This window comes from Drosophila mojavensis, unplaced genomic scaffold (genome assembly GCF_018153725.1).
Source record: "Drosophila mojavensis isolate 15081-1352.22 unplaced genomic scaffold, ASM1815372v1 contig_231, whole genome shotgun sequence".
In the NCBI taxonomy this organism is placed as follows: Eukaryota; Metazoa; Arthropoda; class Insecta; order Diptera; family Drosophilidae; genus Drosophila; species Drosophila mojavensis.
This window is the reverse complement of record NW_025318772.1, coordinates 3407983-3431224: the sequence shown is the minus strand read 5'-3', so window position 1 is coordinate 3431224 and position 23242 is coordinate 3407983. Positions and strand designations below refer to the sequence as shown.

Sequence of the window (23242 nt, the reverse complement as noted above, 5' to 3'; positions counted from 1 at the left end):
GGCAGGCGTGTAATGCGGAAATGGGCATATATCGGCTGCTATATATAAGCATCGCATATATTTATATCTCTCGATACATATTTGCATATTGTGGGGGCGTGTAAACTGTGCCAGCTGCTTGATTGGAATTGCAGCTGGTTCCCTAGCTCTGGCAGTTGCAAAATCTGCTGCACTTGTCGCCTTAGGGCTTCAACTTAATTAATTGCCAATTAACATATATGCAAGTGTGTGCCTCTGGCTGTGTTTGTGTGCGTGGGTGTTTGTAACAATAGTAATTGTGCTAATGCATGTGGCTGACCTGTGTTAGAGCGCAAATGAGGCTAATCAAACTAGCCATGTCAGCAAAAGTTACATTAAGCTGCAGTCTGGTCTATTGAAATACCCTGTAATTTATTTGGTGTAGTATCTTGGCTTAATTATTCCATATAAATAATATTCATATTTATCAAAAAATATCTTATCAATATTCAATAATTAGTTTAATATAATATTTTGCGGAAGCCTTGCGAAGCTTTCACTCGATGGGTGCTCTGGATTTCTCATAACTGCTGCTTGGGGTAGTTTGCCTTTGCCTTGTCAGGATTACGGGCCGTGTGACAGGCTGATGCAGTTGACCAGTTAGCCAGTTGGCAGCAGCTGCAGCCACAGCAGCCTCAGTTCACAGCTATCAGATGGCTAAAGATGCAGCCGCAGCCGCAGACGGAATAGCGAACCACCGCAGATCTCCCCCCATCTCGGACAGATCTTGGCTGGCGTCTAGCGTATTAGCAACCCATTTTAGAGTGGGAGTTGGCGTTTGGGCAAAGAGTAGAAGAGGGGGTGGTTGGGGGTACGCTGCATTGCCAGCTTTGAGCGGATTTGTTTAAAGCCGCAGCGATGCAGAAAGTTGTGCTGCTTTTCTTTTTATATATTTATATATATATGTGTATATATTTTTTTTGCGCGCGCGCGCGTTTGCTGGCGAGATATTATGCGGCGATATTAATTGACAAATGAGATTTTTCCTTCCTACTCGACAGCGACAGGGGAACTTTCATTTTGACCACAAGCGTCTCGTTGTCAGCCCGGCTCAAACTCAAACTCCAACTCCAGCTCCAGCTTAAGCTCAAGCCGCAGCTGAGTTCCACAAATGCAGGCCAAGGCAATATGCATACGTGGCTGGCCAATGTGCTTGGAGCCGGGTCTCAGATGGCTGCTGTTTGGGTTGACGCCAACTGTCTGGCGCTATCAAACGCGCCGCGAACTCTTGTCACGTTACTTACTGCCATAAATGCGGTTGCCTAGGTTAACAAACGTCTTTTGCTGCTGCAGCACCCACCGAAAACCACCCACCCCCTACGCTCAGACCCGACCACAGACCACAGTCAGTCGCCCAGTCTTCTTGACGGGCCGCTGAACTGTTAAATGTCAGGCCGCGATAGCAGCCGGCAGATTGATGAACGCTGTCATGGCACATATATGTGGCCATAGGCGAAATGCGAAAGAAGAATGTGAAATGCAAAAGATATCGATAGACGATAGATGGATGGCTTTCAATATGTTATTGAGATACTCTTTGAATATAAGTGGAAAGTTCTAGTATATAAACTGTATATAAAGCCACCATCTATAAATAGATAGTATTTTGAATGTACTTAAGGTATATTAAAGTATCTTTAAACTACATACATTCTCAGTAATTGGATCAGATAAGATCAGTAGATCATAAAATTCAAATCATAAAAATCTACATTAACTTATCCTCTATAAATAGTATTTTAAATATACTAAAGATATCTCAAGTTGCCCCAAGCTACTCTGAGTTATAATCTCCTAGCCATTTGATTAGATGGTAGCACTATATCAAAAGCTATAGAAGCAATGGGTAACAAATTTCGTTCATATCAAATAACTCTTGGACACTGTCTAATAGATTATTCATATATTTGCTTTCTGGCTAAACAAATTGGTTTATGGGTGTCAGGCTTTATTAATGTCTGCATTTGGCGCCATACTTCACAGGGAAGTCGTAGCGCTCTGTAGCCTCTATATTTACTCTATAGTCTCCAAGATTCTACGTCAGTGGCAGGCAAATTGCGAACCTTTCTATGGGCTTGTGGGTGTGCCCCGGTATGGACACTCGCCGTCAGTTTTAGTTGCTGTGCGGCGCTGTCAATCAATGTCAATTCTATAAAAACAACAACAGCAACAGCAGCAGCAGCAGCAGCAGCGGCAACAGCAACAGCAACAGCAACAGCAATTGGCAGTCAGTCAATCATTCAGTCAGTCAGTCAGTCGCTCAGTCAGTCAGCCAAGATCGTGGCTTACGTTTTATATATTGGTTTGCCTTGGCTTTTTGAAAGTTGCAGCGCAGAGCTCTAGCTGTGGCTGTGGCTGTGGCTGTGGCGCGTTGGTGGCCACGTCAAGAACTTGTACATGTTGCATATTAATATTGTTGTTTGTGGCAAGGCGCTTGACTAATTTCCTACGTTTGTTTGCTTCTCTACTCCCCCACGTTTAGTACGGACTGCGTCAACTGGATCTCTCACTGCTGTCACAATTGTGGGCGCTAAACGATTCCATACAGGAGTTTCGCACGATGATCGAGGAGCAGGAGGGCGAGGACGACGACGACGATGAGGAGGAGGATGCGGATGCGGAAGCGGATGATGATGTTGAGCTGGATGAACAGGGCAATCGCAGGCATTCACCGACGCCCTCTTCGTACGATTCGGTTAGCTCGGAAGGCGGCGCCGATGCGGATCTTGTCAAGGCGAAGCGTCTGGGCACCATACCAAAGGTCATAACGACGCAGCCAAAGCAGCTCCAGCCGAAGGGTGATCTGAAGCCCTTGCCACGAATGCGCAGCGCACCGCCGCCACCACCGCCCGTGGCGCTGATGTGCACCGCGCGCAAGGCGGCGGCACCGCCACGGCCCACATGATGTTACCTAACCGACTTCCTAGCCGGAGTCAGGATGGTCATGTGCAAGGCGATTGTGAGCGATGTGCCGCCCCCACCAACGCCGACGGCGACGTCGACGTCGACGTCCGCTGCATTGGGTAGCACTTGAGCTGGTTGAGCCGAAGTTGGAGCAGCACTTGGCAAGGGCATTTGGAAGTCGGCTAACGAATATTGTTAACATGCACCATCCCTACTTAGCTTACACAAACGACAAACGATATACGATCAACGATAAACGTTTATCGATAGATCGATAGGGATAACATTAATGCATATATATACATATATCTCTATATAGTCCTAAGCCGCATAGCCTTTAAGTTTAGCAGTCCTTTGTGTGATCTTCAGTTGTAAGTTTTATTGTACATTGCGTGTTTTTATTTGTATTTGAGTTTACTTTTGATTTTCGTTTGTTGGCCCAGGCTCTGCGACATAATTTAGGGCTACTTATTTGGGGTTTATTGAACTGGGGTTCACCTAAAACATATTTAACACCTGCAACTTGATTGTCTTGAAAAATAAAATATATATATTTTTTGTCTTACGATTGAAACTAACTTGATGCAGAACCGCAATATAACTTCATATATATATATCATAAGAACTATGAGCAGAAAAGTGCTTTAGACTTAAGTTAGGAACTGCACTACTTGTATATGTATATAGCCTCTCACTAAAACGAATCCTGCGCTAAACAAATATTTGGCTTTTTCTCCTGCTGCTGCAATTTTAAGCAAAAATAAAGAATATCAAAACGAAGTTTGTAACCCTCTCGGCATTTATTTAACGTCTTTAAACAGCACAATGCTTTAGGCAAAACTCAAGCCATCCGTGCCCAGTTTGAGGCATGGGAAATCAAAGGCCAGCAGTTGGTTATCTGAGAAGCTGCTGTAGAAACTGGGGCACATGTTGATGTTTGACAGGCCCGACAGCTTCGTGCTCATCTTCAGGCAAATGGCCATCGGCGTTAGGTCTGATATTACGGGCACACAGAAAGTGGGCGTAGTTTTGGAGTCCAGCGTAAACTTGGACACTTGCTCATTATCCAGCGTAACAGTCACATCAACAGAGGCTTTAAATATGTTTATTTTGAATGACATGCAAACTGCGAACAAGTTTACAAAATTATTAATATGGAAATTAATTTACTGGCTCCAACATACGTGTCTTATTTAGACTCATGACCTTAAAAACTGCGCCCACGCAGCACTTGCAGGTCATGGTCAGCGAGCACTCGCATTGCGATGGAAAGGCGATGAGCTCCTGATCGTCACCATCGGCGGCCTGCACCAAGGCTGAGCTGTACAGGCTCGGCCAGATGACCAGCATGAAGCAAAGGAGAGGCCAGAGTCTGTCTAGAGTGAACTTTGAATTTAACATTAGTCTAATTTGAATTTGGATTTCGAAAACTGGATAAAGCTGCCACGGTGGGAGTCACTAAACTGATGCGAATATCGAGCGAGAATTTACTTTTTGTACATGCGAAAATCTAGTGCATTTAAGCTAATTGAAAGTAATCTAAGTTTTTAGTAATTAAATATAATTAATAAAACGGTTCATTAAATTCCCATAGTCGTCGTGCAGGTTCAAGGGTAATCAAGCGAATTTTTTCAATTTAAGAAAAGCCTAAAGGTAGGCAACAATAAGTGGAGAAAAGTTTAGCTTGTGCTATGGAATACCACTAAAGTATGCCATGGTCTGCGTAATTCTTATTCAGCCGAAGATGATTGCACTGCATACTTTTGATAAGTATTTATTGGGATTTATTTACTTCATTAATTCGAGAGAGAGAAAGAGAGAGAGAGAAAAGTTTGTATCGCATATCCGCATTGGGAGATTGCTAAAATATCCACGATATCTTGCGGATATATACTATATATATTATTTGTCGACTTTTGCATCATATTGAACTCAGGACTACCTCAACCTCAAATCAAAATAAACAAGCACTGCTACTAACAATAGCACTCAAAGCAAGTATTACAAAGTTAATATATTCTACATGGAAACACTTCCGTGTTATGCTGACATCACAAATAAAATAAAATTAATTATTTTACTTTTCAGTAAAAATTTGAATAATGTATATGATATTCCTGCAGCTATCAATTTACTGACTCATCCATTCAGGTAGTATTCGTCATTATTTGTAGCGGTATTCCCTTTTTCCATTCCTTTACAGATGCACATGTTTTTGTATAATCCCAGATTTACAAATAACATTTTTACGCTGAAAGAACTCCAAGGTGAACGTGTCATGTACGAGTCTGGTATAGAAATAGAAACTGGCCGAAAAGATAGACTATATTAACTCAATTTGTTTTTGTCATAATATAACTAACCAGTTTCATTCGACTTATCTCAATAAATTTTCGTTGGCTATTAATTTACTTAAAATCGAGAGTGCATATATATATATGTATATATGTATAAATACATACATAAATATATTTAGCTATTAAATCAATAATGATATATGCTATATATAATGCTAAAAAAAATTCCAAATAAGATTAGGAATACAACCAAAAAATGGAACAAGCACGAAGCGATGTCGTTCAGCGAAATTGGCGAAAGATCCAAGAAGTTGCGAGGGAAGTTGAGAATGAAATTAGAATATAAATTTTTATCGATAGTAAGAAATGGCATAACAAAATGTGAAAATATCGAATTGCGAAGGGTATACAGGTACATTTCTTTTAGATTTAAAATATATTATGTTTTTATGGCTAGGGATATCTCTATATGGACAGACAATATCAAGAATATAGCGGCTATATATATATATATATATATTCCGTCGTTTCTGCCACGCCTCTTTTTGCCATTACTATTTTTCATGAGCTCAGACTATACTGAGTATTATAAACTCCCCCATAAAACACAGATACTCTATGATATACCATATATTTTCCGTCTTGTTGCTTCTTTTCATACAAAGCTAGTCAGTTTATAAGATTTCTTCCATTCAAAGCGATGTCAAACCAATAAAAATTAATATGCTAAAATGCAAAATTGGAAAAATTGAATATGAATATTTGGTGACGCCCTGCTTTAGCATGTTTGGCAAATCTTTGATGTTTGCTTGTGCGAAAATTCAGTTTTAGTTGAATTTTGGAACTGAAGTGTGCATCAACATGACAGCGGCTAGATTGGTAAACTATATTCCAGCAAACAAAACTGTATCTTTAGCTGATGTCTATTAATTGTTTTACAGATTCTTTTCTATGCTGTGGTGGCTGTGCTGGCAGCCAGCTGCTCAGCTGGCTTATTGAATCAGTTTATTTCCACTATAACAGCCAAGTATTACTCCCAAATGTCGACCAAGGAGAGTTATCGATTCGAGTAGGTCTCTTTACTTGATGCCAAGGCAATTGGTTCTTAACTGATGCTTTCTGTTCTTAAAGAGTGAAGGAGCCAAATGGCAACTCGCGCGAGGAAGTCGGAATTATAATGAATCCAGGCACACCCGACGAACAGTTGGTTGTGATGGGCAGCTATTCCACATACGATGAGAAAACTGATACGGAAACTATTACCATATACACAGCCGATAAGGGCGGCTACAAACCACACTTTGAACAAAGAAAGCGCGGCTTGATGAGAAGGACTCTCAAATCTCTCGCAAATGGCTAAGAGTTTAGTATGTGGGTTGAATTTACAAATGTGATGCATTTGAAATGATCTTTTTTATTTCATTTGAATACTTTTGTGTAAAAATAAATTATATTTGAGGTTGAAACATTTATCAAATAATACACATTTGGAGTCTCAGCCCTGGCCTAAATTTTGACACATTTCGTCATGTGAACATTAATTTTCACTTCAAAGCGAATTCTGGTGTGGATACTTCGCAGACGTGATTATGAATAACTTGGATGCACAATAGTTTCGATATTTCAAACTCATTTTATTTATCCATGGCGATCTGTTGACATTTACATGTGTGAAATCAACTCAATGGTGCAAAGATGACATTTTCGGATAATTTTGCATTATTTATTGTATCACCCACGTTGAGAGCATGTCCAAAATCTCGCCGACCCTGGATTCGCTAGAGTCCGCAAGACTAAAGCTATATAAAGCAAAAAAGCGCACCTATTGGTTAGGGATTTGCATAGAGATATTTCAGTAGCATAAGTGAGCGACCGGTTTCAGTTAATAGTAGCTACAGCGAAACAAATAAAAACAGTATAAGATATTAAGTATACGACGCATCACATAGTAGACGACGCCGACGCCTCGCTGAAATATTCTTTGCAGATCTCTGCTGGTCGATCGCCGCGCAATTCCATCTCAGTCTCGATTCGGAACTACACCGCGCATCAACATGACAGCTGCGAAATTGGTGAGTATTCGTTGGATACAAAGGCCGTCGGCCAAGGCAAGGGAGGAGCTTAGACACACTTGCTACTATTTGAATGGCATTCAAAGCATTCGCATTCGGCCTGAATGATTGTGATTAAAATGCTAAATGCTTGCAGCTGCTGTGCGGCAGGCGAGTGATTAGCTATAATTGCCTCATCAGCTGCAAGTCAATACGTAGTTCATTGTTTAATCATATCTTATAGATATTTGTTACTGCCCTGGTGGCTGTTTTGGCCACCAGCTGCTCAGCTGGTTTACTGGACTATGTGTTCCCCTCCATAGTTACGGAATTCTACCAGCAGGCGCCCACCAAGGAGGGTTATCGCTTCGAGTGAGTCCGTCTTTGATCAACCAAACCAATCGACATTCTATTGAATTGCTATCCATTCTTAGATTGAAGGATCCCAATGGTAGCAGTCGGGAGGAAATTGGTGTCATTATGAACCCAGACACACCCGAGGAACAGCTCGTTGTTATGGGTACCTACTCGACGTACGATGAGAAGACCGATACGGATACCATTACCATGTACACAGCTGATAAGGATGGCTATAAGACACGCTATCAGATTAAGAACCGTAAACTGAGCCCTGGATCTCTCAAGTCAGCAGCTGGTTAGGAATTTGTGCTTATTGCTAAGAACATAAATTAAAACAGGTGATAAAACAGAGCAAAAATTATATATTATTAAAATTATTATTGTCCATAATTTGGTTTCGTTTTCAAACTGGTTCTTGGCAACAAATTGTGGTTGGTCTTTGGTCAAGATCATGCCAAACTTCTTTAATTATCAGGATAGACAAGTTTCTATATATGTTATTACGCAAAGTGAATTGACATTTAAATTTCTGGTAGCTTACAAGATTCAATATCAAAATTAACACTTTGGCGTCTGCTGGCAGTGGACAATGAATCTTAAGCGAAGTTTAAGAATCGCTAAGCAACAGATCTGTGCATAATTTGCATTTTAATTTACAGGTTTGGGGGCTTTTACTAATTATTAGTCACGCTAATTGCCCCCTTGCCTGATGACAGATTATCTAAACTCACGAGTCGAACTGTGGCTAATGCAACTTTAAGTATGACGCTTGTCGCTTGCCTAAACAAATGTCATTGGGATTGCTTAACATTAAGCCTATGTTTGTATGTTTAATGTTAAAGTCATGGACACATGCCTTAATACCTAAAGAATATTGAGTTGTTCACAAGCCAAGCCATTGTTGCTGACCTCTACTCAAGGTGCTGCCCAATTGTTCTTTGTAGAACGCAAGAGTAATTACTGATTATTTGACAGTTTCCTTATATGTTGGGTGAATGGCTTAATATAAGCTCATGAATAATGGTTGTGTATTTAAAATATCGTCGAATAAACTGAATTATTAAATAATTATGGTTGAACAACTGGAGTTTTTGCTTTATTACCCACAAACAAAAATATATACAAAAATAAAAGATAATAAAAAATATTTAAACATCGCCGAAGGGGTACCTCGATTAAGATAAGTTAAAGCATTCGAAATATTTTAATTACTTGTTTTGAATACACAGCCTGGTGCGTAGTGACCTTCAGCTACGCACCAGGTTGTTGGTGCTAGTTCGGGGATTTTCGTAGTAAAGTCGAAATCCGGAATTCTTGTCTGCAAATTGATAGTTTCGCTGTTAGCACCTGTTAGCTAACCTGCTTGCTGCGTGCCATAGCAGGCAGCATTTGAGTGAGTGCAGCGACAGCTTTCTGTAACAGCGCTGTTAATTTTAACAGCAAAGCTTACATTAAACTTGCTGCAAGACGTTAACTTGTCATAAATGGAATTTGGTTTGAACTAAAGCTAGCACATCAATGGGGCCATAACAATGCCAAAGCTAGCGGCACTTTGTGTTCAACATAGCTGTAACAAAGCGCTAGAAATTAAAAGCTCAGAATTGTTTATTAGCTGTGAGTCGGCTTTGGCGCGCAATTGGCCCGCTTGATTGTTGCCACAGGTAACTGACCAGACACAAAGCGGCCCAAACAGAGAGCCGCGCAACGCAACCTGTGAGTAACCAAACAAACCAGCGTCAATGCGGCAGCCCGCGTATGTTTCCGATGCACTGTAACAAATGTTTGCAAATAATGCTAGGAGTAGTTTTTTATGAGAAAATTCTTTTAGCTATTATTTGTCAAACACACCAAACTTATAATTTTTATATTAAATATATAAAATATATCTTATAGCTTTATAATAATATTTGCAATAATTTGATAATACAAAATAATAAAATATATATATATATATATAATTTTTAACAATTTATTGATGATTAGATAGAGATACAAATTATTTATGTTCCCAAATCACTTTTTCGTTAAGTGTACATACTGTACATATTATTGGTACCCACACAACTGAAGCAACAAAACAAACAACCACCAGGGCAGAGCCAGAGTGCGCCCCTAAGTTTGGATTAGAACGTAATGCTCAGTTCCCGAACAACTTTCAGCGATGCGAGAACGCGACGCGAAAACTAAAATTCGAATCGGCTGCAATATCACTGATATTTAAAGCAGATTCCAACAATATATGTCAAATAAATAAAATAGTTCAAAATATGTTTACCAACTGCCTAAGTGTAAAAAGTGTTTAAAGTGCCTTTAAAAAAATATATATAGATTATATATAATAATAGATAAACAAAAAGTGAAATGAAATCAAAACTTACGCGTACTGTGTCAATTTTATTGTTTTTGTCCGTTTTACACGAGTGCAGGGGGCGCGGGGGCGTGGCAGCCGCTGGACAGTCGCTGATACAATTGAGTCACGGTAAGTTGAGCAACAAGCCAGGTGAAATTATACGCATTGTTCCGAGATGCCCGAGAGTGATTTACGGGTGTAAATATTTTTATTTATATATATAAAGTTTTTTTGAATTTGGTCACGGCTCGAGTTGACCCTTCAACTGTGGCACGGCTGGTAATTTGACCTTTGACTTCATGCGTCAGTGCCCGGAAAAATTTGCCCAGCCGAAATCTGGTAAATTTTGACGAAATATAGGACAATCAATATAATTCATGAGTAATTGCATAAATCACAAAGCCAACAATTGCTGCCAAATCCCAAACAGTTGCACACACAGACACAAAAAAAAGAGCCAACGAAAATAATGAAACAGGTGCACAAATATGCGTAAGAGCTAATTGCGCCGCCAACACGCACACAAATTGGTCAACGGTGCCACAAATATTTTTGGTGGCATGCCACCGAGCCGAGTGCTAATCGATAAATTTATTACCGTTGTCTAACTGGGCATTGTTGTGGTTAGTGCTCAGTCATCATCATTGAGGCCAGGCCATCATACTTAAGTCTGAGCTGCTTTAAACGTCCCCTCGATGGGGGAGGAGTACCTAGGGGCAGTGCACTCAGCATAATTTATCTGCAGCTGTTGCTGCTGCATTCCACGACAATTGATCAAACAAACTTGCCAATGCGCTATTAAAATAAGATACATAAACATAATGGCAGCGAGTGAATCCACCATCAACAAGCCCCGTTGCAAGTGGCGCAAGTGGCTCACGTTGGGTAGGTAACCGAATTTCATGATTTGTCGATAAATTGAACGACAAACTCTAGCTTATTGTGAGTGCTGAGTAAATATCTAGATACTCTGGTACTTTCTTGAAGATACTTTGGTATTATAGTATTCTTAGAATTCCTAACAAAATTATATTTGTTCAATTTTATAAAGTGACTTCAATTTCAATGAACTGCCATAATTTATTGCCACAATATCTTAATCGTTTGCCTCTTAATCATATCACAATTGATCCCTTATTAATCTTGTGTACCTTATTATTTCTGATATCGTTGGAATAATTAGCCTACTTATGCTAGACCTAGATCACCCCTTAATCATATAACAAGTTATGTTTTTATATCCTTATAATTCATATAATATCTTAACTATTTCCCACACCAACAACCATAAATGCAAATGCGACAGTTTAAATAAGTAAAAGTTGTCATTTATAATAAAAAATTATGTAGATTAAACAAATTTCCAGATGAATTAGCAATTAGGAATAATATATATCTCTAATATAATATACATCCATGCATGGCACAAGTTCCCTTGTCTGCGATTACAAAAAATAGTTCATCAAGTTTTTTGCACCCCAGCTAATTGCTATAGTAACTAAAAGTTCAAGAAACTGTTTAATAACAGGCGCCGATTCGCGAATAAACAACTTCAAGAAGTAAAATAAAAGTGGAAAGTGGGAAAATAACAGAAAACAATTTAAAAGTTGGCGCAGCCATTCAATTAATTGGACACGCTACTTTCAGACGATGATCTAGATGATAACTACTCGGAAATTAAGGATGAGGTGCACTTGGAGGATTTCTTTTGGACTGGCTCGGGCGACGGTCCGCCCGACTACCTGAAGAAGGTGCACACGGGCATTAGCAAGGGCAAGGATGTGATAGTCAAGACGGAGACTGTGGTGGCCACCGTCTACGTGGATGGCAACAATGTAAGTCGGGTCAGAAGTCAAACTGCAGCTGGAGTAACTCCATTTCTTTTGAAGGAAATCGAGATACCCATTTGCTTGGACTGCAAGCCGGACGATGGTGGCGGCAATTGGGATTTGGGCACACCTGGCGTGCCTCCATTCAACTACACCTCCACGGATCGCCGTTACTGGCTGCTGACTGTGATGTCTGGCTTCTACACGGCCAAGGATAATCCCATGCTCGAGGAAAGGCTAGCGCGTTTATATCGCTTGGCTTTCACCAGGTGAGTCAGCCACTGTTTGCAGCTAGAGCTGTCCTAACTTTCGATTGAGTCTACACAGGCAGCAAACACGCCACCTGGGCATAAATGGAGCACAGCAAATTGCGGGCGTTGCCATAGATGCGACACGTGAGCGTCGCCAGCCGGGGCTGGATATGGGCACCACTACCACTATTACCAGCACCACCGATTGGCCCGGCGATGATGTGGAAATACTCGATATGGAGGTGGACACGACTCATCAAATCAAAACTATGTGGGCGGCGGGGGAGGAACCTGAGTGGGCAGTCGCCGACTCCTCAGAGTCAGGCGAGCCACTCAGTAGCTCCACAATGCCCACGACAGCAACCGAGTCCATTGACTACAGCGCATATGTAACGCTTATCCCCTGGGAGCTCATACAGCAGAATGGAAAGTCGGAGAAGTTACAGGAAATGCGCGAGGCATTGTTGAGTCAACAACAGGAGCAACCGCAACCGCAACCTATATACAGAGAGGAGCGAGTGCGGGTCGTCATACACAACATCACGCAAATCAGTGAGGCGGAGTTGCAAAAGTGGAACAGCTCGGCTAACGATGTCGCTGACTCTGATGCGTATGTTAACCTCAAATTGTAGGGATTGCATGTATAGACTCAACTAGCTGTACTTGATTATGCTCATGTGGCACCTTTCATCCTTGCAGCAATGAACGACCCGTTGCCAATCAAACGGAGCTCATCTATACGGTCCTTGTGAACGGGCGACCCGTTTTGGCCACAACAGCGGCCAAGGACATGGAGCTGGTTAGTGAGGCGGAGGCAGCTAAGACCCTGGGCAAGGCCGTCTACATGAAGTCTGAACGTGAGTTTATGAATGAGAATTAAAATCAAATTATATTTTACTATTTAAACTCCTTCCATTCACAGCTTACATCAGAGAACCCACGGCCACGGCCTTGGCACCTGTGCCGCGCAGCGGTCACGCGGGCTTCTTCAACTCGGTGAAAAACAATGTGGCTCTGGTGGTCATCAGCTCGCTGGCCATTCTGCTGCTCATGCTGCTGCTGGTGGCCATACTGCTGCTGGGACGCACGCGCGCTCGCCAGCGGGAGCTAAGTGCGGTCAACAGGTGGTTGCAGAGCCTTAAATCACATAGAGATCCAAGCTTAACCCGTTTCCTCTACTCGCAGAACGACTTCGCGCAATGAGCTCTTGTCGGAGGGCCAGTCCATGCGGCCCAGTTCGCGTGGCACGTTGCTGGACAGCGCTGTCGGTGGGTCAGCTGCCAATGCTGAGCAGAGCACCGTGCGCTCTCGGGACGTGGGCGTGCAGAACTTTTCGTATGAGCGGGAGCCTCGCATCAGCTTCCCAGCACCTCCAGCCGAAACTCACACACGAACTCGGCACGATTCCATCTCGTCCACGGACAACACATCGGACTCCTCGGTCTATTGCCCCATCAATCCGCCCAGTGCTGATGTGCAGCGCATATTGGATGACAAGGCTGCGCGACTGTTTGACGGTCACAAGCGACGACGGCATCAGTATGATCGCGCGGAGGACGGCCTGGAAGACACCATATACGCCTCGGTGGTGTCGGAGAAGAAGAGCGAGAAGTCGCGGCACAAGTCGAAGCGGCGCTATCTCAACGAGAATCGCGTCGGCTCACTGGAAACCAGCCCAGTGCAGGGATCACTGGCTCAAAGTAACTCCTCAACCGAGGAGGGCAACTCTCCGGCTGCAATGCGTCGCAACTACGAGAACTTCCAGCGCAATGAGGCCTATAATCCAAACAACAATTACCATCGCAACAAGCTGCTGCAGCAGCAGCAAACGATATTCTCGGATAAGGAGTTGCCGGAGGAGGACGCCGTGGGCTCCCCGCAAGCCATCAATAGGGAGATGATACGTTCGCGCGGCGCACAGCCCTCGGAGAAGTCCTCGGACACGGCCAGTGTGGGTTCCTTTCTGTCCATGGCCTCGGTACGCGCTTTTCCAAAGAGCACGCTGCCCGAGCCACTGAATCGCGTCTTGGATCCAGTTTTCGTTACCTACTATGACAATGTGAATGCAGTGGCACCTCAAGCCACAGCGCCGCAAAACTCCAATAGATCCCTCAAATCGCACAAATCCCTAGGGAGCAGAGATAGCACCATCGCGACCATTGCCAGTTTTCCCAGTCCGAAGGCGCCGCCTCCGGTGCGGAATGTGCGTTCCGCCTCGCACAGCGACAATCCTGATCCGGGCTTTGTGGGCCCCGTCGTCTGGGAGCGGCACAAGAAGCGCCTCAACAGCGCTGACAACCAGGGTGAGGCGGGTGAACACCATGATCATGCTCATAATGATGATGATGATGATAATGATGTGCAAATTGGGGCACAGACACGTTACTAACGGGCAACTGTAGTCCTAGTTGTTGTTGATATTGCCTGCACACAGCTGTAATTAGTTAACCCAGTTTAGAGACCATTAAACCAAATAACCCACTTGCAATCCAATCGAATCCCCACTGAACTCAACTGAAATCAACTGAACTTCCTCCACACATCTTCCGCAGAGGCCCGGAGCTATGCTGACTTTAGCCCCAGTCCCATGCACGATGCATCCGCCATACGCAACCACTACGAGGGCCTGCTCGAGGGAGCCATGCAGATGTACGCCAGCCAGGATGATCTGCCCATGCCGTTGCCCTCACGCGACTTCACGAACAAGCGACGCACCACAAAGCGCGAGCATCGTGGCTCGTCTGCCGGCTTACCCAGGTATGTGACGGTGCTTTCGATCAGGCAACTGTTTACCCACTCCTCCCCTCCGTTGCAGCTTTCCCCCGAAGGCCTACAGCACTGCCGAGCGGCCAGCCACCGCACAGCCGGAGAAGACGCCAAAGTCAGCGCAGTCCACGCAGCCGCCGTCGCCCACTTACAGCGCTTGGGGCAGCAGTCTGAACGGCTCCCACTCGCCGCTGGTGCGTCCCCTAAGCGCTGGACCCTTCCAGCGGCAGGATACCATTTTGGAGATTTCGCGTGGAGCACTCGTCAGCTCCAGCTCCACGGCAAATACGCCCGGACGTAAGGCGAGTGCTCAGTCTGCCTCGGCTGCGCCGCTTATCGAGGCCATTCAGAGCGAACTGCGCAAGTTCAAGCAGCAAAAGGATTGAGGGAAATAGGAAACCCAACACATTCAATTAGTTGGAGCTATCCTTATAGATACGACCAAATTTTTGATTGAATAATATAACACGCTGATATACATACTCTTTTTCCAATTTCATTATAATAAACTTTTCATTGTTCATTGGGTTAAATTGGGTATGCAATAATATATATATTGATACAGCATAAAGTAATACTCCCTTCCTCGAAGTAAGTACTCAGAAATTTCATACTGCTTTTCAGATATTTATTTATTTTATATTAATTTCGATTTTAGACACATATTCTATTTACATACGTGAATGCTTTTCGGAGGTCTTGTAAATCAAATTGAAACTAATTTAACCGATAGTGCATGCCCTCACCAGCCCGTTGTTAGTTCCTGTTATGTTTACTCGTTTGTTATATACCCATTAGAATATTCCGTTGTTTTGTCGATCTCATTGGAGCTTTAATTATAAGCTAATTAATTGCGTAAATTATAAATTGTTGGCAAATTAGTATGTTCAAGTGCGAATTGTTGTTTCCTTCGGAGGCGCTTGGCTTTCATGTAGTTTAGTACATTTCCTTTTGGCCCTTGCCAGCGGCGGGGTAGTCCTTGGCATTGATGCTACGCTTGCCCAGACGTGGTCCGAACCACAAGCCAGACGAGGCGCTGGGTCCAGTGCGCTTGTCCAGCGCCTGCTGCAAGGCCAGCAAATGGGCCCACTTTCTCAGCTCGGATTCGCTACGTCCCATGCGGGGAAAGGCCACCAAGCCGGGTCGCTTTTGGTAATCTGAGGATTTTCAGTGTGTTAGAGTTGCATTATCAAATGGAAATTAGTAATCCGCACCTTCGAAATCCTCGGCGGAGGCGTCACCCATGCCGTAAATATTCTCATAGGTAACCGCATCGCTGGCATCGTGCAAGCTGTTCACTAGACTCGGATCGCTGCGTCCCACACGTGGGAAGGCATAGAGACCCATGTTGGCACCTCGTCGGATCTTATCGTGTTCCACTTCTGGGGAAAATCGAATACCGAAAATATTTTTGTATCGTAAATAAAAATATAGAACCGTATAGATACATATTTTGTTCTATGTGCGGTTTCACTTACTATCGTATTTCTGTCCAAACGATATATCTCAAAGTATTTGAAACAATATAAAAATTGTTAAATTTTCATTTAATTTATAAGTGAAAATTGTAAAATAAAATCGTTGGGCTTGCTGCTCAGCTGTGGCGTTAATAGAAACAAATTGAAATTGCCTGAAGGATTGTCTGCGATGTCTTTAGACTTCTGCGCGGAGATTTATTGCGCGCGGATTTAGACTTATAGCCAAATGGGGATAAGCCATATTAATGGGTCCCTCATTGACGCTGAGACACTTTTATATTCCAGTCCTTGACTCACCTGCAGCTGTGAATTTAGTCAGCAAAACGAACAATAGAATTGTGTAGGCAATATTAACTAGTCCCAGAAACGACTTCATTTCTCAGTAGATGAAAAGGCTCTGCTATCTATATATTTGTGTCCTTGTCAGATGCTTACTTCGTGATGGGCGCTGACACAATGCTTGATGCTGGACGGAGCTCGAGTCCTTTTATATGCCAAGGAGCAGACCAATGGCAAAGCAGAGCAGCAATCTGCGAAGGCAACCCGTGGTGGCACAGCAATTGCTTTTGCTGCTATGTATATATGTGTGTGTGTGTGTCTCTGTGTGTGTGTGGTGGTGTATCTATGTGTAGGTCTAGCAACCAACCACCTGTGGGCAATGAAATGTTGCCAAAGCTAACTACTTGATGCCAATGACTAAAACAAATGGGTGGAAAGGATTTGCGAAGATTTACAAGTGAATAAAAGTAGTGAAGCATGAAATGTATTTAATGGGATATTTTGCTGTACAACATTGTTACAGATCTGTTTGAAATATTTACAGTATAAGAATTTTTCTCTTGCAAAATATGCGAATATTATCTGTTTGTGAAATTTCGTAAGTTCGATGCATAGCTGCACTGCATAAATAGTGTAAACTATGTAAAATATAATGTAAATGCATATGCATATATGATGTACACCATTTACTCGACATTTACCGACTGCTGAATATTCATTTACGGTCAAAACGATGCCAGTTCCAAAGTATTTGGATTCATTCAATTTTTCGCATTCCAAAGAGGTAAACCCATATATGTATGGCAAATCTGTAGAGAAAGTCAACAGTAGCTTAGACATATTATATATTTGCTATGAGACAACACCTGCCACGCCTTCAACTCGAGCAATCGTTCCAAATTTCGAATGCCTAAATTTCTCTAGTTCTTTAACAGAGTAATATGATTGATTAGCTCACTTTTTGATTTTCTTCGCCTAAAAATTTTTGTAAAATTTTTAATACTTTGTCAAATGAGGGTAGCGACTACTTATTCCTACTTTCAATGTTCTTCAGCTTCATATGGACTGCAAGACAGACACTTACAAATCCCATCTCATGAGTATAAAAATCATAATTGAAATTTTAAGTTTAAGTTAAAGTTTCGTTTATTTGTTTACACACATTTTGAGTACTTAGTATCAGCTAGAAATACCAACTAAAGCTTTATTGAAACATGCTGATGTGGCTTCTCTTACAACCAGCCGGAGATCATGCGGCCTGTGACGGTGGACTTGCCGCGCTCACCGCCGGCTGCGGCGCTGCTTTGACCCACTTTAATCGCCGGCTTGAGTGGCGCCGTTGCAGGTTTCTTATCGTCTGGCTTCTTGTCATCTGGCTTTTTGTCATCTGGCTTGGCATCGCCTGGCTTAGCCCCAGCTGCTGCACTGGGCTTCGTCTCGCCCGCCTTGCCACTGGTATCCTTTTCCTTCTTGTCATCGGCCTTCTGGGCCTGTCCGTCTTTCTTGTCGTCCGGCTTAGCGGCTGGCGTTGCTCCACCACTGGACTCATTTGCTGCCTTCGTGCCGCTGGGCGTGGTGGTTGTCGTTGTGGATTTCTTATCGGCGTCTGGCTTGGCATCTGCGGGCGCTGATGGCGCTGCACTCTTGGCAGCTGCTCCAGCTGCGGCTGGCGGCTTTGCAGCCTCGCTTTTGGCTGCCTCCTCTTTCTTGGCCGCAGCTTCCGGCTTAGCGGCTTCATTTGGCTTGGGGGCCGCGGGCTTAGTATCAGCCGGCTTAGCTGGCGGCGCCGGTGCATTGGGCTTGGCTGCATCGCTGCTGGATTTTGACTGTTCATTAGGCTTGGCTCCATTGGCGGCTGTTGTCGGCTTGGTGGCTGGCAACGCCGGCTTTCCAGCAGCAGCTGGCGCTTGGGCCTTCGCATCGGTCTTACTATCGCCAGCCTTTTTGTCATTTGTGGGTTTCTTATCCTTGTCATCAGCGGTCTTCTTGTCATCTTTCTTGTCCCCTGGACTGGCTTTCTCATCCACGTTCTTGACGGAGGCACGCAGTGCAGCAGCTGCCATCATGGACGAACCTCCGCTAGGCGCCTTTTTGGACTGAAAAGTAGTGATTAAAGCAATTGGACTAATTAGACAAGACAGTTTTAATTACGCCAGCGACGTCTGGTTTCTTCTCAGCATCATTGTCGTCTGCGTCGCCCACGGACACCTCGTCGGCTGCCATCTTCTTGCGCATGAACTTTACATAGGCCACGCGTGTGGCTCGTGTCACCTCGCCCAGGTTCGGATTGAATTCTGTGTGAGAGCAGAGCTATCAGTGAGGGTAAAGCAAAATGGAAGCTGCACGCACCTATCAACTGGGTCTGGTCCATCTGCAGACCCTCGTTCGCTTGCTCAATGATTTTGCGCCTCAAGCTGCGCTGGCTATGACGCTGCATCGAGGAGCGTTTCGATCCAATGGGATCTGCGGTAAACGTGTTCTTCCTGGCAATGGCATTCCAGTCCTTGTCACTGGAATTTAAATGAAGTTATAGATCTCCCTTACATTATAGATATGATAATCTATTTATACCCCTTTTGAGTCTTCTTTCTGCCTATGACCTTGGCCAGAGAGGCGAAAATGTCACGTCCGTTCTCACTGTCGTCCATTTCTTGCTTCAGATTCTCTACGAAGCCAATCTGGAAGTCCTTCATAATGCGACGTTCCATTACCTTGCCCTTGGTGGTACGAGCAGCGGCTACAAGTGGATAGAGAGTTTGTTTAGTAGATGTCGTGGCAATACGTTGAGTCGAGATTTGGGCATTACCTTGCGTCTTTTTCTCAATGTCTGGCACATCCCAACTGTTATTGGTGAAAATCTCCAGCAGCTCGAAGCGTAGCGAGCTAATGTCTTGGCGCACCTCAATGATATCATCCTCGGTAATGCCGTAATCGTCCCTACGCCTCTGCTCGGCAGTCACATGACGACGCACCAGCAGCTTCATCACTTTGTCATGCAGCGTCTGCGCCTTCTCCATCGACTTGCGCTACGAAAAGGGATGGAAAAGGGGGGCAGAGTTACTTAAGTGCGAGCTAAGCGTATTTACATTGACGCCAAGCACACCACGGGAGCTTTATTAAAACTGATTTGCCAAAGGATTTGTCTTGATTGTCAAGTTGCTGGGTTAGGGTTAGGTTTGGCCCATGGGTGGATTCACCTACCATGAAGCTCTTGGTGCGAGAGGGTCGCTTGCGTCCGAGTGTCTTGCGCAACATTTTCATGTTGGGGCACAAATTGAAGGGCGGAGGTATGGTGCCGCCGTCCTCAAAGTAGCTCATCCACAGCTGCGACCGGGCAAACTTCCACTCCGTATCAGCTCGCTCCGAAATGATTTGATACGAGTTCGACATCATGGCAATTAGCATGTTGAGCAGCACAATTATATTGATAACCGAATAGGAGCCGAACATCAGCAGCGCCCAGAAGCGCGTAAAGCTCTTTATGCCAGCCAAGTCGAAAGAGACGAGATCTACGAGGCCAAACGATGCCCAGAACAACGATTGCGAGGTCTCGAACAGACTGCAAGGAATCTAGCTCAGAGCCCGAATTGTAGACCTCTTATATGGATAGACTCACTTGGAAAAGCGCCGCCAGATGGTGCAAGCTTTTTCCTGGTCATCAAAGTCAGCAACGTCGGGATGCAGGTGATAGCACTTGTTCTTCTCCAGTTCCGCATAGTACCAGAGCAGCTGATTGAGACCGCAGCCGAAGGCAAACAGCACCAAGGTATAGATGAAGAAAAATTTTATGATATCGATAATCATGCGGCCAAGCGACACTTGCAGCGGTCCCAAGTGCGGATTTATCGAGAAGATGTGCACCAGCTTCAAATAGGAGAAGACCATGCCCGCAGCAAAGGCGCCCTCTGAGAGCAACATGGGATCGAAGGGATGCCAATGCTCGCGAGGAAAGTACGGATCGATACCACGAAACCACAAATCACGCTGAAAGCAATTCGCAATGACGACGATTGATCAACCATGCTTAATAGAGTCCAGCTTACGTGCACTATCACCCAAGCGGTGGCTCTACAAAGTATCCAAGTGACATAGAACATGTTCGATATGTAGTCCACAATGTTCCATAGATCCATGATGTACTCGAACAGCCCATCGGAATATAAGCTCTTGAGTTCCTCAAATATCAGCGCCGCAATATACATGATAATGGCCAGCTCTATGGGTCCCGGCAGCGAGCCTCGTTCGTGTTTTCGCCAATCCTCCAACATAGTCAACATCCAGGGAAATGCCAACAGCTCGAATGTAATTTGCACCACACGCAACGAAGCTGCGCCCAAAAGCACTGATTCGCCAAACAATGAAAGAAATTGAGAGAAGCTCAAATATTTTCAGATATTCAGCACTCACTTAGGAAGAACATGTAGGAGCAGGAGTGCGTGATGAACTTGACGAATGGCTTGCGCATGAATTTGGCCCCTTCCGAGTCTGGTGCCAGGATGTACTTCAAGCTGTAGATAGGGAAGCTGCAGCCCAGCTTGATGACGTCAATGAGCTGCTGGGATGCTTGTTTGCGCCGAAAGCCAGGCAAACCCTCATACCAAATGGCAGCGAGCAATTGCTGAACGTTTGGATGTGCCACAAACTGGAATGGGATCAGCAAATGGAATACATTGCATAAGATAGATGAGCTGCATCTCTGACCGTCTTCTGTTTGTAGCGAATGGCCAGTTTGAGGCGTTCCAGTGTCTGCCGTTGGCCGGGAAACCAGATCTCGTGGGATGGTTCATGATTGAAGTTCAGCATCACCTCCAACTCCATGGAGGTGCGCGCGTGATCCAGGAGCGCCGTTACAAAGTTCTGCACCGCTTGACGCATTTCCTGATGAATATTTAACAACAAAATGTTATAATTAAGAAGAATCTTTTTTTCAGCTTTCAGTTACCGTATATTCCGCACGGAATTCCGACTCCATGGCCTGCAGGCGCTTCAATTCCCATGACAACTGAAAGGCGGTGAGCACAGGATCACGTGAGCTGAGCGCTATCAACGAGCTGGCCGAGAGTGCCCGATAGGCGTTGATGCGCGACTGCGAGTGACGCAGTGAGTCCGTGGTTTGCGAGGTCACACACTCATCGCAACCGCACCTGCAAACAATACCAATATGAACTCCTCCTGGTGGAGTGGATGATGGAGTGCGCACTCACTTGACATCGTGCGGCATGGGCAGCGTTGCTCCTCGATCCAGCAGGATCTTGAGTATCTCGTAATTGTTGCGATGTGCAGCCAGAATCAGCGGCGTTATGTCCGTGGTGAAAGTGGACTTCGAGCGATCCACTGCCTCCCAGCTCTGGTCCGAGAGAGAATGTTAGCCAAGGGCTATAAAAGAAATATCAGACAACTCACATAGGGCTGGCCCTCCTTGTGATGGCTCTCCTCCCACTGCAGCAGCTCCTCGACTGCCTCCACATACTCCTCGGATATGGCGTGCAACAGAGCATCGCCCACCTGAATGTTGTTCTCCAGCAGCAAGACCATCAGATCGAAATTCTCATTCTCAATGGCCGATATCAGAGCGGAGCGATTCATGGGATCCGTACAGTTGATGTTGAACTTGTCAGACGGTGTCGCCGCGTATTCCTCTAAGATTCTAGTAAGACGCACAGCATTGGATTAGCCTAGTCAGAGTTTCTATCCTATGTAAATACTAACTTTTTGACACCTGGCAAATCACCGCGCTCGCAGGCCAGAATGAAGTTCTTCTCCACATCGCTGAGTATGTACTCCTCGGCCATCATCAGATCGTAGTCCAGGCGGGAGCCAGCCGCCTTTTCAGCGTCCGTTTCCATAATGTCGCTGCCTCTATTTAAAGAATATCAACTGGAACAAAAACGGCTCGGCCAGCACTTTACATCTTCAGTTAACACGACACGGCACCAAATGTCCTGGGCAATTGATTGTGTAATCCTTTTGCACAATTGCTGATGTGGTCTGCCGTTGTGCTGCCCGATGCGGTGTCTTCAATTAGCCGTGTTCAACTGTCCGCAATTGGCCAGTACGACGTGGTATATGCCGCTAATTACATTAGCGCTTGCTCAAAACTCGGTCAATGCGTATGCGAAACAAGTCAATGGGCGCACCCAGGGCCCCATGCTAATCGCCAATTGACTTCAGAGCTCTCTGATTGCTGCCACATTCTGCATTTCATTCTGCACAACGGGCTAAAGAGCGACGCACGTGAGAAATGCAAGGAAACAAGTGCAGAATGCGAGACAAATTATGTTCGATTTTCGATTTCGGAAGCCCCACAAACTAGTCGCACTCGTTTACTAAAATGTGATATGCCCAAGCACTGGTATATGCTATCTAGGAATCGATGATAAGCCAAAATGAATTCAGGTTTGTCCGAGCTATACTATTTAACTAAGATTTATTGCTCCCTCTTTTAATTGGCTAATCAAGATATTTTGAAAACAAAACATAAAGTGATAAACAGGCTTAATAATAAGTATTAAGCTTTTAGTTACCTTGTATTTTACACAGCAGCTTAAGTTTTTATGTTTTGTTTAACAAATATTTTTAATTGTCAATTAAAAGAGATTTTAGAGCTTAAGCTCTCTATGAAGAATTTAATATACCACACATTTCTATAATAAACAAAA

General features: G+C 44.2%; 7 protein-coding genes across 9 annotated transcripts in view; 4 read left to right on the top strand and 3 right to left on the bottom strand.

Annotated features, from left to right (window-relative positions):
• LOC6574808 (uncharacterized protein DDB_G0287625) overlaps nucleotides 1-2923 on the top strand; it is a 46869-nt gene extending 43946 nt beyond the window's left edge. Inside the window, exon 5 of the mRNA XM_044007974.1 lies at nucleotides 2501-2923. Coding sequence (XP_043863909.1) covers nucleotides 2501-2923 — 423 coding nt within the window. The remainder of the gene's footprint in view (nucleotides 1-2500) is intronic.
• A 679-nt stretch (nucleotides 2924-3602) lies between these two features.
• On the bottom strand, nucleotides 3603-4961 carry LOC6574807. The gene is made up of 2 exons (XM_002000799.3): nucleotides 4107-4961; nucleotides 3603-4048 (listed from the first exon to the last, which is right to left on the bottom strand). The coding sequence occupies exons 1-2, from the start codon at nucleotides 4321-4323 to the stop codon at nucleotides 3753-3755; spliced, it is 513 nt and encodes a 170-aa protein (XP_002000835.2). The 5' UTR covers nucleotides 4324-4961; the 3' UTR covers nucleotides 3603-3752.
• Nucleotides 4962-5856: 895 nt separating this feature from the next.
• LOC26528135 lies at nucleotides 5857-7080 on the top strand. The gene is made up of 3 exons (XM_015167658.3): nucleotides 5857-6098; nucleotides 6161-6288; nucleotides 6351-7080. The coding sequence occupies exons 1-3, from the start codon at nucleotides 6081-6083 to the stop codon at nucleotides 6577-6579; spliced, it is 375 nt and encodes a 124-aa protein (XP_015023144.1). The 5' UTR covers nucleotides 5857-6080; the 3' UTR covers nucleotides 6580-7080.
• Nucleotides 7081-7179: 99 nt separating this feature from the next.
• On the top strand, nucleotides 7180-8020 carry LOC6574806. Its single transcript, XM_002000798.4, has 3 exons — nucleotides 7180-7291; nucleotides 7515-7642; nucleotides 7705-8020. The coding sequence occupies exons 1-3, from the start codon at nucleotides 7274-7276 to the stop codon at nucleotides 7928-7930; spliced, it is 372 nt and encodes a 123-aa protein (XP_002000834.2). The 5' UTR covers nucleotides 7180-7273; the 3' UTR covers nucleotides 7931-8020.
• A 1756-nt stretch (nucleotides 8021-9776) lies between these two features.
• On the top strand, nucleotides 9777-15306 carry LOC6574805. Of its 2 annotated transcripts, none has more exons than XM_044008056.1 (9): nucleotides 9777-10109; nucleotides 11628-11815; nucleotides 11870-12078; nucleotides 12137-12670; nucleotides 12760-12917; nucleotides 12983-13184; nucleotides 13246-14363; nucleotides 14613-14817; nucleotides 14876-15306. In XM_044008056.1, exons 1-9 carry the CDS (start codon nucleotides 9992-9994, stop codon nucleotides 15210-15212), a joined length of 3069 nt encoding a protein of 1022 aa, XP_043863991.1. In that variant the 5' UTR covers nucleotides 9777-9991; the 3' UTR covers nucleotides 15213-15306. The 2 variants fall into 2 exon arrangements, with proteins under 2 accessions (XP_043863991.1, XP_002000833.1); XM_002000797.4 differs by having other exon boundaries at nucleotides 12137-12688.
• A 126-nt stretch (nucleotides 15307-15432) lies between these two features.
• On the bottom strand, nucleotides 15433-16776 carry LOC6574804 (cardio acceleratory peptide 2b). 2 transcript variants are annotated; one of them, XM_044007919.1, is made up of 4 exons: nucleotides 16602-16776; nucleotides 16305-16331; nucleotides 16041-16208; nucleotides 15433-15983 (listed from the first exon to the last, which is right to left on the bottom strand). In XM_044007919.1, exons 1-4 carry the CDS (start codon nucleotides 16678-16680, stop codon nucleotides 15763-15765), a joined length of 495 nt encoding a protein of 164 aa, XP_043863854.1. In that variant the 5' UTR covers nucleotides 16681-16776; the 3' UTR covers nucleotides 15433-15762. The 2 variants fall into 2 exon arrangements, with proteins under 2 accessions (XP_043863854.1, XP_002000832.1); XM_002000796.4 differs by lacking the exon at nucleotides 16305-16331 and having other exon boundaries at nucleotides 16602-16775.
• A 928-nt stretch (nucleotides 16777-17704) lies between these two features.
• Nucleotides 17705-22621, bottom strand: LOC6574803 (transient receptor potential protein). The gene is made up of 14 exons (XM_002000795.3): nucleotides 22293-22621; nucleotides 21987-22230; nucleotides 21788-21930; nucleotides 21526-21727; nucleotides 21285-21461; nucleotides 20991-21225; nucleotides 20627-20925; nucleotides 20200-20567; nucleotides 19785-20142; nucleotides 19390-19609; nucleotides 19155-19320; nucleotides 18933-19093; nucleotides 18735-18877; nucleotides 17705-18679 (listed from the first exon to the last, which is right to left on the bottom strand). Exons 1-14 carry the CDS (start codon nucleotides 22427-22429, stop codon nucleotides 17816-17818), a joined length of 3717 nt encoding a protein of 1238 aa, XP_002000831.1. The 5' UTR covers nucleotides 22430-22621; the 3' UTR covers nucleotides 17705-17815.
• Between the last annotated feature and the right edge of the window lie 621 nt (nucleotides 22622-23242).